Source organism: Mustela putorius, unplaced genomic scaffold (assembly GCF_011764305.1).
Source record: "Mustela putorius furo isolate JIRA1106 unplaced genomic scaffold, ASM1176430v1.1 tig00000382_pilon_pilon_pilon, whole genome shotgun sequence".
Taxonomy (NCBI): Eukaryota; Metazoa; Chordata; class Mammalia; order Carnivora; family Mustelidae; genus Mustela; species Mustela putorius.
Window position 1 is genome coordinate 4,053,977 of NW_025421367.1, and position 15,908 is coordinate 4,069,884.

The 15,908-nt window shown below is 37.4% G+C and overlaps 1 protein-coding gene across 7 annotated transcripts in view; it reads left to right on the forward strand.

The window, feature by feature from the left end:
• Positions 1 to 11,432, forward strand: part of KLHL8 (kelch like family member 8) — a 57,772-nt gene extending 46,340 nt beyond the window's left edge. For all 7 annotated transcript variants that reach the window (XM_004756119.3, XM_004756120.3, XM_004756121.3 and 4 more), the window contains 4 exons: positions 5,544 to 5,712; positions 5,924 to 6,083; positions 8,187 to 8,388; positions 8,633 to 11,432. In XM_004756119.3, the coding sequence (XP_004756176.1) occupies positions 5,544 to 5,712; positions 5,924 to 6,083; positions 8,187 to 8,388; positions 8,633 to 8,756 (655 nt within the window). In that variant the 3' untranslated portion in view covers positions 8,757 to 11,432. The remainder of the gene's footprint in view (positions 1 to 5,543; positions 5,713 to 5,923; positions 6,084 to 8,186; positions 8,389 to 8,632) is intronic.
• Positions 11,433 to 15,908: the final 4,476 nt, after the last annotated feature.

Here is a 15,908-nt window from a genome sequence, read left to right on the forward strand (position 1 = left end):
TATGAGCATTAATATTAATAATTTTCATTTATAGTAAATTGAAATATATGTTGATAAGTGGATTAGTCTAAAGAAGAGGAATAGGGACACCTGGGTGGTTCAGTTGGTTAAGCAGCTGCCTTCGGCTCAGGTCATGATCCCAGCGTCCTGGGATCGAGTCCCACATCGGGCTCCTTGCTCAGCAGGGAGCCTGCTTCTCCCTCTGCCTCTGCCTGCCTCTCTGTCTGCCTGTGCTCGCTCTCTTCCCCTCTCTCTCTCTGATAAATAAATAAAATTAAAAAAAAAAATTTAAAGAAGAGGAATATTTTCCATAACATGACTTAGTAAATGTTGACTAGAATTTTTTTAATGACTTGAATATCAAATTTTCAGATATCTTAAGGTGAATGGATAGCTAATATTTGATCAAACCAAGATTAAAAAGCATAGGACTCCTGGGTGGCTCAGTGGGTTAAGCCGCTGCCTTCGGCTCAGGTCATGATCTCAGGGTCCTGGGATCGAGCCCCGTATTGGGCTCTCTGCTCAGCGGGGAGCCTGCTTCCCTTCCTCTCTCTCTGCCTGCCTCTCTGCCTACTTGTGATCTCTCTCTCTGTGTTAAATAAATAAATAAAATCTTAAAAAAAAGAGAGAAAGAAAGAAGGAAGGAAGGAAAGAAAGAAAATTAACCACATTTTCTTTTTTTTGTTTGTTTAAAGATTTTATTTATTTATTTGACAGAGAGAGATCACAAGTAGGCAGAGAGGCAGGCAGAGAGAGAGAGAGAGGGAAGCAGGCTCCCTGCTGAGCAGAGAGCCCAATACGGGGCTCGATCCCAGGACCCTGAGATCATGACCTGAGCCGAAGGCAGCGGCTTAACCCACTGAGCCACCCAGGCGCCCCAACCACATTTTCTTTATCCATTTATCTATCGATGGATTCCCGGGATGCTTCCATAGTTTGACTATTGTAAATAATGTTGTAATGAACATTGGGATGCATATATCCCTTTGAATTAGTGTTTTCATATTCTTTGGGTGAATACCCAGTAGTGGATCTTAGGGTAGTTCTATTTTTAATTTTTTGAGGAACTTCCATACTGCGTTCCACAGTAGCTGCACGAGTTTGCATTCCCACCAACAACGCACAAAGGGTTCCTTTTTCTCCACATCTTTGCTGATAGTGTTGTTTCTTGTGTTTTTGATTTTAGCAATTCTGAGAGGTATGAGATAGTATCTCATTGTGGTTTTCATTGGCATTTCCCTGATAATAAGTGACGTTGAGCATCTTTTTATCTGTTAGCCATCTGGATGTCTTCTTTGGAAAAATGTCTGCTCATGTCTTGCTCCCATTGTTTGGGTTTGGGGTGTTGAGTTTGATAAGTTCTTTATAGATTTTGTATACCAGCTCTTTATTGGTAAGTCATTTGTAAACATCTTCTCATTCAATAGGTTGCCTTTGAGTTTTGTTTATTGTCTCCTTTGCTCTGCAGAAGCTTTTTATTTTGGTGTAGTCCCTATAGTTTATTTTTCCTTTGTTTCTCTTGCCTTAGGAGACATATCTAGAAAGATGTTGCTATGATTAGTATCAGAAAATATTGCCTTTGCTTTCTTCTAGGATTTTTATGGTTTCAGGTCTCACATATAAACTCTTAATCCACTTTGAATTTATTTTTGTGTATGGTGAAAGAGAGCGGGCCAGACTCACTATTTTGCATGCTACTGTCAGGTTTTCCCAACACCATTTATAGACAAGACTGTTTTTTTCAATTGCATACTCTTTCCTCCTTTGACAGAGATTAATTGACCATATCGTTGTGAGTTTATTTCTGGGCTCTCTACTCTGTTCCAGTGACCTATATTTCTCTTTTTATGCCAGTACCATACTGTTCTGATTACTACATATTTGTAATATAACTTGTGGTGTGGAATTGTGATACCTCCAGTTTTCTTTTTCAAGATTGCCTTAGCTATTCAGGGTCTTTCATGGTTCCATACAAATTTTAGGATTATTTGTTCTAGTTCTGTGAAAAATGCTGTTGCTATTTTGATACAGAGTGCATTAAATCTGTAAATTGCTTTGAGTAGGGTAGACATTTTAACAATTTGTTTTTACCCATGAACATGGAATATCGTTCCATTTTTGTTGTCTTAAATTTCTTTCAACATTGTTTTATAGTTTTCAGAGTATAGGTTTTTCACCTCTGGTTAGGTTTGTTCCTAGGTATTTTATTCTTTTTGGTGCAGTTGTAAACAAGATTGTTCTCTTAATTTCTCTTTCTGGTGCTTCATTATTAGGGTATAGAAATGCAACAGGGGCTCCTGGATGGCTCAGTTAGTTAAGTGTCTGATTCTTGATTTCAACTCAGGTCATGATCTCATGGGTTTACTTCTGTAGATCTTTTTTTTTTTTTTTCTTTTTTTAAAGACTTTATTTATTTGAGAGAGCAAGCAAGCATGAGCACAGGAGGGAGAGGGAGAAGCAGACTCCTGCTGAGCAGGGAGCCTGATGTGGGGCTCAATCCTAAGGCCCTGAGATCATGACCTAAGCTGAAGCAGATGCTTAATCGACTAAGCCACCCATGTGCCCCAAGGGCAATAATTCTAAATGTAGGGTGGTAAAGGTTGCTTGAGAATGGGGAAAATCTTAAGGAAGTTCCATTTAAATTAAGATCTGAAGGAATAGAAGAATTTATCCTAGGTAAGTGTTGATGGGTAGAAGGGTGATGGGTGAAAAGAAATGAAGTCTGAAAATCTGGAGGTCAACATGAACAGAGAATATAAAGGAAGTCCAGTAAGGTGAATGGTGTGAAAAATAAGGCTGAAATATTAGGAAAGGTTGAGGGACACCTGGGTGGCTCAGTTGATTAAGTGGCTGCCTTCAGTTCAGGTCTTGATCCCAGCCAGGGCCATAAGATCAAGTCTCGCATCAGGCTCCTTGCTCCGCAGGGAGACTGCTTCTCCCTCTCTCTCTACCTGCCTCTCCTCCTGCTTGTGCTCTCTCTCTCTGTGTCAAATAAATAAATAAAAACTTAAAAAAAAATACAAAAGGGTGAGGGTCTTTCATGTTTGCCAAGAGTTTATTTTATCTGGTGAGCTTCCCCTCTCTCTCTCTCTCTCTCTCTCTCACACACACATATACTTTTTAATAGCAGGGGATTGAAATGGAAAAAGGATTTGAGGAGGACCAGAGTGAAAACAGTTTGGGAGACCAAGAGGGTTATTGTAATATTTTAGTCAAGAAATAATGGTGGCTTGGACTAAAATAGGAAAAAATGGGATACAAAGGACATATTTGAGGGATAATTTGGAAGTATACAATCAAGATTTTATGATAATTAGATGTGGAAGGTGAAAAGAACAAGAAGCAAGGATGATCCTTCAGTTTTTGGCTTAAGTAGTTGGATATGGGTAGCGGTACAATTTTCTGTGTTAGGAAAAAAGAGATAACAGGATAAAATTTTTGTTTCCCTTGTGGTGGGTGTATTCATTTTCTATTGCTGTGAAACTATTTACCCCACACTTAGCAGCTTAAAACAGTACCCGTTTATTAAAGCTCACAGTTCCATTGGTAAGAAGTTTGGCAGGTTTGACTGAGTTTTCCATTTAGGGTCTTACAAGGCCAAAATCAAGGTGTATGGTGGGCTAAGCTGTTATCTGGAGGCTCTGGGGAAGAATCTACTTTCAAGATCATTTGGGTTATTGATAGAACTCTGTTCCTTGAGATTGTGGGACTAAATTTTTATTTTTACTGGCTGTTGCCAGGTGTCACTCTCAATTCCTAGAAGCCACTTTCAGGTCCTTTCCAGGTGCTCCTCTCTGTCTTTAGACAAGCAGTGGGATGCAGAATCCATCTCATTCTTTGAGTTGTCTCTACTATGAGCTGGAGAAACCTCTCTAATAGGGCTTGTGTAATTAGATTAGGACCGTTCAAGTAATCTCCTTTTTGCCATATAATGTAATAAAATCATGGGAGTAAAACTAGAGGGTGAATATACTGGGGGTGGGGGGCTACATCTTAAAATTTGCTTATCACAGGGAAGTAGGCATGAGTTTCAGCTTAAAGTTAAGGTTGAAGAGGGGTGCCTTGCTGACTCAGTTGGTTAAGCATTTGACTCTTGATTTCAGCTCAGGTCGTGATCTCAGGGTCAAGAGGGAGCTTGCTTAATATTCTCTCTCCCTCATCCTCTGTTTCTCCCTCCTGCCCCCCGCACCTCTCTTAATTGCAAAAAAGTAACATTGAAGAGTTAGCATGACAGATTTAAGGTAGAAGTTGGATATATGTCTGGAAATATACATTTGAGTTATCATAAACCCATGGAAAGAATGAGGTTGCCTTGGGAGAGAGCGTAAAATTGCTAAGAGGCCTTAGGCAACTTCATAATTTAATGATGGGGTAGAGAGGAAGTCACTGATAAAGGAAACAGAATAGCACCAGCCAGAGATTTAGGGGGAAATTCAAATGTGTGATTTCATGAAAATCAAGATGGTTTTGAGGAGTAGGAAATAACATTATTAGTTATTTTGGTTTGGTAATGGGGAGGGAGAGGGAGGGACATTTACTAGGTACACATCTGTCATTATAGAACACCTGTATGTTCTAGGGTGCACACACATGTTCACACACCTGCAAATTTTTATAGGCACAGTATTTTATAAGCCATTGCTCTATACTCAAGAGAAAAGAAATTAGGGGGATTGAAAATGAGTAAAACATTACCCTTAAGAATCCTCCCTAGGATTCTCTTTGGTAAACTTAGACTCTCGGTTGACCAGCTGCACTCTCCAGGAATTTAGCTAATACATAGCTCTAAATATGGGCCAGTCACTGTTCTAAGTGCTTTACCTATATTATCTCTGCATCACAAATGGGTTACAGATGAAGAAGCATGGTAGACGTTTATAAAGTACACTGTCCAAAGTACATACCAAGTTAATGGCAGTTTATAGTTTTAGAATAGTTTAATTTTTATTGCTGTGTTTTTAAAGAAATTGATATAATTTTTTTCTGATCACCATTACAGTGAATTAGCGTTTAAGAGGGCTAAGTCTCCCTCTTTCCAAGAAGAAAAATACATGCCCTTCAGAAGTAAAGCAATGTGATGTAAAGCTTGTAATATAAAAATTGATGTTCTTTTGTGTGGTACCATGAAACCCTGCATCAAAAAACGTGCTCAGCAATGACTTGAATTTAGAAATGAGATTGACTTCTGACCTCTACAGCAAAACATTTCTACCAATTCATTAATCTCTCATTAGGCGATATTTTACTGTTGAATGTTTTGAACTCCATTTATATTATTTTGTTGGGTTTCACTTTATTTCATTTGAGTTTAAAGTAACCTGTGTAGACTGTGTGTTATAAAACTCCAGAGGGCACTGTTCACATACAGTCACACAATTTGGCAACCTTGTAGCCACCTATTCAGAAGCTCTGATAAATCTAAAAATAATGGGAAAAAACCCTCATTGAAGTTAACAAAGTAAATGACTTCCTTTAGCATATTTTTACTACCTTTTTTCTGGAAACAAAACCAGATGCTAAAGTATGTTTTATTGTCTTTGCAGGCGAGGAATTGCCTTGGCCTCCTTGGGAGGTCCAATTTATGCAATTGGTGGGTTAGATGACAACACTTGCTTCAATGATGTGGAAAGATATGACATAGAATCTGATCAGTGGAGTACAGTGGCACCAATGAATAGCCCTCGTGGAGGAGTTGGCTCTGTGGCTCTTATAGTAAGTTATGTGGCAGTTTGCTCCTGGATTACATTGTATGACAGCCCTAATAAAGGTCTGCTATAGTCCTATCTCCAGGTTGCAGATAATGATTGTATACCATATTATCTCATGAAACACTGCTTTCTTACACATTCTGGTCTACTGATAGGACCACATATAATTCAATTAAAAGTCTAATGTCACATGTTTTTATTCTTTCCTCATTTAGAACCATGTTTATGCAGTAGGTGGCAATGATGGAGTAGCTTCTTTATCTAGTGTGGAGAGGTATGATCCACATCTGGATAAATGGATAGAAGTTAAAGAAATGGGTCAACGAAGAGCAGGCAATGGAGTTAGTGAGCTCCATGGTTGCTTGTACGTTGTTGGTGAGTGGATGGTATTTGTTTTAGTTTATTTAGCTTAATTTGTTGCAGTATATACAATGATAGTGTCAAAGACAACACACATTATACTGGATTTACGCTCAAATGGAATAGTCCTAAGATTTGCTTTCGAAGTACTAAGGTTCACCTTCATGTTTTTTGTTTACACCTTCATCTTTCACATTTAAAATTTGTACCTTCATATTTTTACTAGGAGTTGCAAATATATCTAAAGTAGAGGATTATATTTAAATAAGATATGTATTTTTTAATGTAAAGACACAAACGTGCTTTGCTAAAATCTTTAAAGATTTAAAAAATTTGTTTCTCATCTTCATTTCACGGGAATTATGTTGACTCCTTTAAGCAAAGCAATGGATATTTCATATGCATAATGGCTGTTGGTATCTCTACCTTGCTTTTTACTTACTGAATTGCAGAATTGGAAGGAACCATAGGCAGTGCTTTCTCAACCTTTAATATGCATATGAATATTCCGAAGATACTGTTAAACTCAGGGGAGGAGCCCAGATTCTGTATTTCTAAGGCTCCCAAGTGATAATCAGTGCTGCTTCTGGTCCATTCAGCACACTTTCAGTAGCAAGGTTTTAAAGAACTATGAGATGGGAATAATGATGAGAATTATTAATGAGAACTATGAGAATTATCTTTGAGAGAATTATTCTAATAGAGACAATATACATGAAGCATCTCAAACTGCATCTGGTACTTTGTAGTTACCCTGTAAAATGGGTGGCAATATTGTGATTAGTAATTCCCTCCTTTACAGAGAAAGAAATTGTTCAGAGAGGTTGTAACTAGCATATGTCACACTAAGGTTGATGTAAACTGTTTAGTATTACATAACTTACAGTTCTTGATAAGAGAGTGTGGGATGTTATTAGCATTGAAATATCTGCAAGTAATAGAATTAATGCTGAATATTCCAGTGCTTATGTGTATTAAAAGAAATAACATAATTTACCTTTAGATCTTGTCTGATCCTTACAGCTCTGTGAGGTAGCAAAGATTCAGCCTGAATAAATTACCTTATCGTCACATGCCTTCTAAACCAGTGACAAAGCTGGAATTTGAACTTGGTCTATGAGAAATCACAGTTCTTGCAATACACAGTTGTTATGTCTCACAGCTCCCTATTTAGGAGAACTAAACCCTTTATTATAATGAAAATGTGTTTTGTGGTGAGGATACTACCATACACATTTGTTGATATTTATTGAATTATACACATAAAATTGGTGAATTTTAGTTCAATTAAATTGATTTAATTAAACCCATTAGAGAAGTTAACTGTTGTGTTTTTTTTTTTGTTCTTTTTGTTTTTTTACTGACCTTGTTTCTGAATAGACTGATCATAATAGCAACACTTCCTGTCCTCAGGAAAATAGATTTAGTTGCTAAAGAAAGTCATTACTCACGTAGACTGAGATGGAGTCTAAAAAGAGGCACATTTATTTTTAAGGGAAAGAACACTGTCCAAATAATAGTCTCTGTAACCCTCGGGAATATATTAAGTAGCATTGTTAGAATGATGTATAGAGAGAACTGTCATCATCTAGATTATGTAGCATGAAGATGTAGTTTTGGCAAAAATTGGTGAGAATTCAGTCATATCCATCTCTAATTGTGATGACCATTACAGTATTAGGAGAAGCAGTTGGAAAACTTTTGAGTCAAATGATTTCAGTGGTATTTTAGTCTCTTCTCAGGCCCTCTTACTATTTAAAAATATAATACACAACGTACACACAGAGAAGGAATCTCAGTACTGTCTTAGATCCCTCTAGGAAGTGAAGGACAAATTATGAATGTTTGTGGGGTTCTTCTCCAGAATTATCTGCTTAGATATGGGGACTTAAGTTTTTTCTATTTTAAGATTTTTAATCTTAGTATTGAGGTAAAATACTAAGTTATCTTGAATTGTAGAAAAATGTCTAATAGGAGTTGTGGGGTGAATTTTTTCCCTGATTTTCTCTTTTCTAAAATGTTTTTAAAGGATTGGGTTGTAAAAGCTATTGGATTGAGGTTTAATAGTTAATTTCTGTGACGTACTATTTTTTAAAATCTTCTTTCTTATATATATAGGTGGTTTTGATGATAATTCTCCTCTGAGTTCAGTTGAGCGGTATGATCCTCGGAACAACAAATGGGATTATGTAGCAGCACTTACCACTCCCAGGGGTGGAGTGGGGATTGCAACAGTGATGGGCAAAATCTTTGCAGTTGGTGGGCATAACGGCAATGCGTACTTAAATACAGTGGAAGCATTTGATCCAGTGCTGAATAGGTAATTTTCATGTTTCCTGTATGCTTTAATGGGATCTTCCAGTAACAGATTATTCCAGAGTGCTAAAATACTACTAGATATAGCTATTAATATAAAACATTAGGGATATCTTATCTCCCTGAGGAAACTTGCAGTCTTTCAGTCCCAATAATAGGGAGTTTTTAGCTATGGCTGTTGGTATTTTGAGTAAAGTAAATCGTGCTTTGTTTTATGATAACACACTTTTTGTCTTCTGTCTTTTCAGGTGGGAGCTGGTTGGATCTGTGTCTCACTGCAGAGCTGGAGCAGGCGTAGCTGTGTGTGCCTGTTTAACCAGCCAAATTCGAGATGTAGGTCATGGATCCAATAATGTGGTTGATTGTATGTGATTTGAGTTCCGGCCACCAACAATTTAGCCATAATTGATATGCAAGAAGGACAACCAGGATTTTGTATGACCACCTTTGAACAGTTTTCACTACTGCTGGAGTCTTATTTTAAATGAAAACTGTTGTATTGTGACTAAGTGCAACATTTGGAATGGTAGCTGAAGATCTATTGTAATAAAAGTAAATTTGATACTTTCCACTTTAGCAAATAATGGGGTAGGGAAGAAAAACAATTTAACCTGAAACCATACGTCCTCTGAAAAATTTTTAAAGTAGTACCAGAACCTTGAAATCCCTCTTTAAAGACACTTGGATAAAGCAAAAATGTACCTGAGTCTTACCTTCTCTTTTGCCTAACAGTGTTAACTGTAGGCAGTGGACTTCTCCTAGAGGAGAGATTAGAACCTGGTCTTCAACACAAGTATATCAGGACACATAAAAGACCTGATCCTTTTGAAGATCATTTCTACTTCGTGCTGATGAATTTATGCCTTGCTTTTTTTCTAGATGTCGATTTTTCAATTTCTTGGATATTTATAGAAGTAGAAAAAATGTTTACTCTTTTTCAGTGTCACTTGGCTGAATTTTCAGAAGCTTTATGGGCTTCTGCTGTAAGAAGCCCTTAATTACAGTTTGAATTATTTAGGGTACCAAATACCTACCTGAACTAATTCCATCTGAATAAATCTATACTTGTATTTTTTCATCTCATGCAAAAAGGACTTGTTTCATATTAGCAAAAATTGAACCAGAAGAAATATTACAGGAGAAGGCTTTAGAGTTGATATTATTCTGGTGCCCCCTTGAGAAACCTTGAGAAGAAATGGTGTCGCTTACATGACTCCCTGAGAGGAATCTGAAAATATGTCTCTTATTTGATTTAATCATTTGGTTTTGAGCCTAGGATTATTACCTTTCCATTTTGCTCTTTTCCGCCATCTAGGTTTAAAAAAAAAAAAACTGGAATTTGGATGTATTTATTATAAAATGAATGCATTTTTACAAAAATTCTTTATAGATTATGGTTTACTGATTATTAGTTCACATCTATTATTACCAATAAAAGATATTATTACTAAAAACAGCAAGATTGGAATTTACTGTTTTTTCTGTTTAATCACCTTCAGTATATTTATTGAGCTTCAATTGAAAATATTTCTGTGCATTAATTTGAATTCAGAATATTGATAAACCTACTGATTTAACAGCTCTTTGTGGTTTTAGCCAATATAATAAAATGGTCTATTCATTATATGTAAATATTTGTGTGAATATTTATGAAGAATATTAAAATACTCTGTTTTGTATTTGGAATGCACTTTGGTACCTCTCTTCCAGGCTTCTTTGCATTTTCCTATCATCATGCCTCCCAATTTAGTTTAGTTCATTGCTGGTTCACAAGGAAGCTAGGCTATTGAGGAACCCATCCAGCCAGCTCTGAAGTTGATTGCCTATTAACTCTGATGGTCCTCGTTAAAAGGTAGCCTGGGCTTGTCAGCATAGTAGAGTAGAAAGCCACATTACAAAAGCCAGTGTCTACTGAGTTTATTAGACCAAAAAAAGAAAAAACAAATTATAAGAGGATCTCAGGCTAACAGATAAAGGTCTTCCATGAAGCAGATTTAAAAGTTCCCAAATTATGCCACTTTCTGCTGTCAGCAGCCTATTGGCAAGGTCATAAGTCTTTGCTGGATCTAAATCAGTGTTCTTTTGTACAGCTATAACCATATTTCAGTCATTCCTCAAAACATTGAACTCTCTAGCACTCACTGGACTGGTTACCGTTAGCTGGGTGTGGAGCATAAATGTCAGCACCTGGCTTCAGCTGTCTCTTTCGTATGTCTGATGGAACTCTTGTGTTATACTGCTTGTCTGGCTATGGTTATTAGTAGGTTTGTTATATTTATTTTGTGGAAGAGAAGATCATGGTCTTATTTCTAAGATTATTTAAAATGGTTTTTTTCTTTAACATATTTCTGCCTTTCATGTCTGCAGAATTTGGGAACATATAGGTATTAAATTTCTTTTTTTTTAAGGTGTTAAATTTCTATTTCTGGTTTTTACCATACCGTAGTCATCTAACATACTAACATACCCTAGCTACCTATAAAATAGGAACTACTCATAAGGGAAGTAAAGTGAAGTGAAGAAAACATGTTGGCTGTCTGTTATATCATTAGAAGCAGAGTTTGGAAGGACCTCACAATGGTTATGAAAAGATAAATAGTGGAACCAATATTCATAATTTATTAAAAACATTCATATAAAATGAGAATCAGGCTGAAGGAATCAATGCAATTGAAAGATTATTAAATTCATGGGAATAAAGAGATGACATTATTAAAAGAATATGGCTACTTAATTGTGAGGCCTTTCATTTTAACCTCAGATGTTAGTAAGAAAAGCAAAAAGTGATATAAAATTTTGAAATGACAGATGGGAGAAAAAGAAAAAGTGAAAATTTCCGTATTATTATTTCTTCAAAAAGTATTGTAGGTGCTTTTGTGTGATTCTCCCATAAAGTTATTAAAGCCACTGCTTTCCTATATTGATTGTGTTGCCACTTTAAAAAAAATCACCTAATATTGGTTTTGGTTAATTTCACTGTACTCTATGTAACTGATTATTTTAAATTATTTTAAATGTTTGAATAAACTTTGTATTCCGTCTAAGGAATATATGTATTCTCTTAATTCCCACACACATTTTGAATTTATAATGCTGTTAAATGCCTAGATAAGAGATTGTTGAAATTATATAAACTCCTTTTGCAAATGGTAAACTTAAGAATTTTCTTTGTTACTTTTTTCTCCATTTCTTACATGATAGAGAATGCATTTAGAATCCAATACATACCTTATCAGTTAAGAATGTTTTCTGTGTTTTTTTTATATCAGACTATAAAGAAATTGTTGGGGTGTCATTTGCTCTTTCTCTTCTTTATGTGGAATTAAAAGTTGCAATAAAACTTCTCTAAAATATTTTCTTAAAACTGTATATAAATATAAATTTGTGTAGTAATACTCCCAACAAATCAAAATAATAAATTACCATATATACTGCTAAGGGCTGTGATTACAGTACTTGGATTCACACCAGTACTGTTTATTGATTCACAATGTACTAGGGCGCCTGGTTAAGTTGGTTAAGCATCTGCCTTTGGTTTAGGTCATAATCCCAGAGTCCTGGGATCGAGTCCTCCATCAGTTTCCCTGATAAATAAATAATTTTTAAAAGTTTATTTATATACTACATGTATCTATTATGAATAGCAACTTCTGTAAGGTCTATGCAGCTTCTCATTTTTGATGCTTTTACAGAATCCTATCAAAACTATATAATTGCTTATTCTCCATCCCTGAAACTGATTTAGTAAGTTGACTGTAATATTTTTTTTTCTCATAGAAAGGATTATTTAGGGGCGATGCTCAGTGAGTTAAGCATCGAACTCTTGATCTCAGCGTAAGTCTCCATCTGAGGGTCTTGAGTTCAATGCCCGCACTGGGCTCCATGCTGGGCATGGAGCCTAATTAAAATAATAATAATTAAAACATAAAGGATATAGGCAACTAATGTAAGTACTTTCACTAATCTTAGTAACTGATTAAAGCAATAGTCTCTTCAACAGCTGCGGACTTGTATAGAAATGAGATTCTTGATGCATTAGGATGAATGTTGTTCTTCCAAATAAGTGTTTTTTTTCCCCCTTTTATAATTATGTTGCCAATGTTAAACATTTTTCTGAAAATGGCCAGAAGAGTCCATTTGTAAGGCATTCAAGAGAATTAGTCTTGGGGCGCCTGGGTGGCTCAGTGGGTTAAGCCTCTGCCTTCGGCTCGGGTCGTGGTCTCAGGGTCCTGAGATCGAGCCCCACATCGAGCCCCACATCGGGCTCTCTGCTCAGCGGGGAGCCTGCTTCCTCCTCTCTCTCTCTCTGCCTACTTGTGATCTCTGTCTGTCAAATAAATAAGATCTTTAAAAAAAAAAAAGAGAATTAGTCTTGTCACTCATTTTAGTCACATAAAAATTTTTTTAAAGATTTTATTTTTAAGTAATCTCTATACCCAGTGTGGGGCTTGAGCTTACAACCCTGAGATCAAGAGTTGTATGCTCTACCTGCTGAGCCAACCAGGTGCCCCAGTCATGTTAATTTTGACCAGAATCTTGATTATGGGCATGTATACTTTATTCATCAAGCTTGATTAAAAATATTTTGTGTTACAACAGGGGACATCTACCCTCAAAAAATTAAGGTTTTCCTTCACTGGGAAATTTTTTCACTAACAGACCATTCCAGTGGAAGATTTCTAAAATCACCCCGAGCGATAGTAACTTTTTTTTTTTAGTTTTTATTTATTTATTTGAGAGAGAAGTGAGCATGTGTGTGTGAGAGTGTGTGTAAGAGAGAGAGCACAAGCGGGGAAGAAGAGGGAGAAGACTCCCTGCTGAGCAGGCAGCAGGGTGCCCTAGGACCCTGGGATCATGACCTGAAAGGAAGGCTTAACCAACTAAGCCACCCAGACGCTCCAGAACAATAGTAATTTTTTTTTAAGATTTTATTTATTTATTTGACAGAGAGAGAGATGACAAGTAGGCAGAGAGGCAGAGAGAGAGGAGGAAGCAGGCTCCCTGCTGAGCAGAGAGCCCGATGCGGGACTCGATTCCAGGACCCTGAGATCATGACCTGAGCCGAAGGCAGCGGCTTAACCCACTGAGCCACCCAGGCGCCCCCAGAACAATAGTAATTTTAGTGAAGGAAGTATACAGCTTCTTTGAGGGGAAACATGAATTGATGCAAAAATTCTCCTGGTTTTTATTGTTTCACTTACTCTTCCATTATATTAATGGTTGAGGCTAGGTTCAGCCCACCTGAACAAACTCTTTAGAATATGAGGGGCTTCTCTTCTCCTTTTTCTTTTTTCTTTACTTTCCTTTCCCTTTTCCTTTCCTTCTTTCTCTTTGTTTCCTTCCCTCCCTCCATCTCCCTCCCTCTTCCTTCCTCCCTTCCTTCCTTCCTTCCTAAAATTTTACTTATTTATTTGATAGCATGAGAGAGAGCACACGAGTGGGGTGAGGGCCAGAGGGAGAAGCAGACTCCACACTGAGCAGATGAGGACTCCGGAATTATGACCGGAGCTGAAGGCAGACGGTCAACCAGCTGAGCCACCAGGTGTCCCTTCTTTTTCCTTTTTTTAAAAGGTTGATTTATTTTAGAGAAGGAGCACGCATGTGAGGTGGGGAGGAGCAGAGTGAGAGGGAGAGGAAATCCTTGAGCAGGCTCCCTGCTGAGCGTGGAGCCTGACCTGGGTCTTTAACCAGAGCTCTGTGTTCATGACCTGAGTTGAAATCAAGAGCTGGACACTTAACTGATTGAGCCACCCAGGTGCACCTATAAGGGGTTTCTTAAATTTGGGTAATAGTCAAGGGGAGAATTAATAACTAAATTTTTTTAAATGTGCAGTTTGTACCACTTTACAGAATTTTGATCTTTACAATAATTCTGTATTTTACAGTTAAAAAATAGATTCAAAGACATTAAATGACTTGTCCAAGATCCATAACTAATGAAGTGGTTATGACCAGTATTCTTTGTGAACAAAAAAAAATCCCACTGTTTCACCTAACCATCTGCTTTTACAAGGTAGTGTACATACATTTATGGGAAGTTGATTTCCTTTTTCATATTGCCTTGGCAATATAAAAGTATTTCTGGTCACTTTTTTTTTTTTTTTTTTTTTTGCTTTTTTAAAGATTTTTAAATTTAATCATTTATTTGAAAGACGGAGATCACAAGTAGGCAGAGAGAGAGTGGGAAGCAGGCTCCCCGCTGAGCAGAGAGCCCGATGTAGGGCTCAATCCCAGGATCCTGGGATCATGACCTGAGCCAAAGGCAGAGGCTTAACCCACTGAGCCACCCAGGCACCCCACTGGTCACTATTTTTTGAGATGTAATTGACATATAACATTAGTTTTAGGTGTACACTATAATGATTCAATATATGTATACTTTATGAAAGAACACAACCTAGTTAAGATTCATCACAATACAGTTAAAATTTTTTCTTAAGGTGGGAACTTCCAAGATCTCTCTTATTAGCAACTTTCAAATATAAAAACAGCATTATTACCACAGTTACCATACTGTAATTATAGCCCCAGAACTCATTTTATAACTGGAAGTCTGTGCCTTTTCACCACCTTCACCCACTTTGTCCACCTCCCACACCCAACCTCTGGTAACCACTAGTCACTATAGTTCTTTGTGTAATGTATGATTCATAGATTAAAAATAGATGCACTAGGGGCACCTGGGTGGCTTAGTGGGTTAAAGCCTCCGCTTTCGGCTCGGGTCATGGTCTCGGGGTCTTGGGATCGAGCCCCACATCGGGCTCTCTGCTCAGTGGGGAGCCTGCTTCCTTCTCTCTCTCTCTCTGCCTGCCTCTCTGCCTACTTGTGATCTCTCTCTCTGTCAAATAAATAAATAAAATCTTTAAAAAAAAAAAAAAAGATGCACTATAGAAGTAATAATAAGCATCTATGTACTCCCTCCCTAATTAAGAACTAGAACATTTCTGGGTGCCTGGGTGGCTCAGTGGGTTAAGCCTCTGCCTTTGGCTCGGGTCATGAGCTCAGGGTCCTGGGATCAAGCCCCACATCAGGCTCCTTGCTCACAGGGGAGCCTTCCCTCTCTCTCTCTGCCTGCCTCTCTGCCTACTTGTGATCTAATAGTTAAATAAAATCTTAAAAAAAAAAAAACTAGAACATTTTTGATCATATTGACTATACCTTCATGTTCTTCCAAATTCCAGTACCCAGCTTGCCTTCCCCCCAGAGGTAGGTAACTATTGTGCTAAATCATTTTTGTTGTTGTTGTTTTGTCTTTGCTTTATATATATATATCCCACATATTTACGTTTGTTGGTGAACTTGATACAAAACAGTATTGTACTCACTATGTAGTGTTTTTATTTCTTAGGATTTTATTTATTTATTTGACAGAGAGAGAGGTCACAAGTAGGCAGACAGAGATAGAGAGGGGAGGCAGGCTCCCTGCTGAGCAGAGAGTCCGACTTGGGCCTCGATCCCAGGACCTTGAGATCATAACCTGAGCCGAAGGCAGAGGCTTAACCCACTGAGCCACCCAGGCGCCCC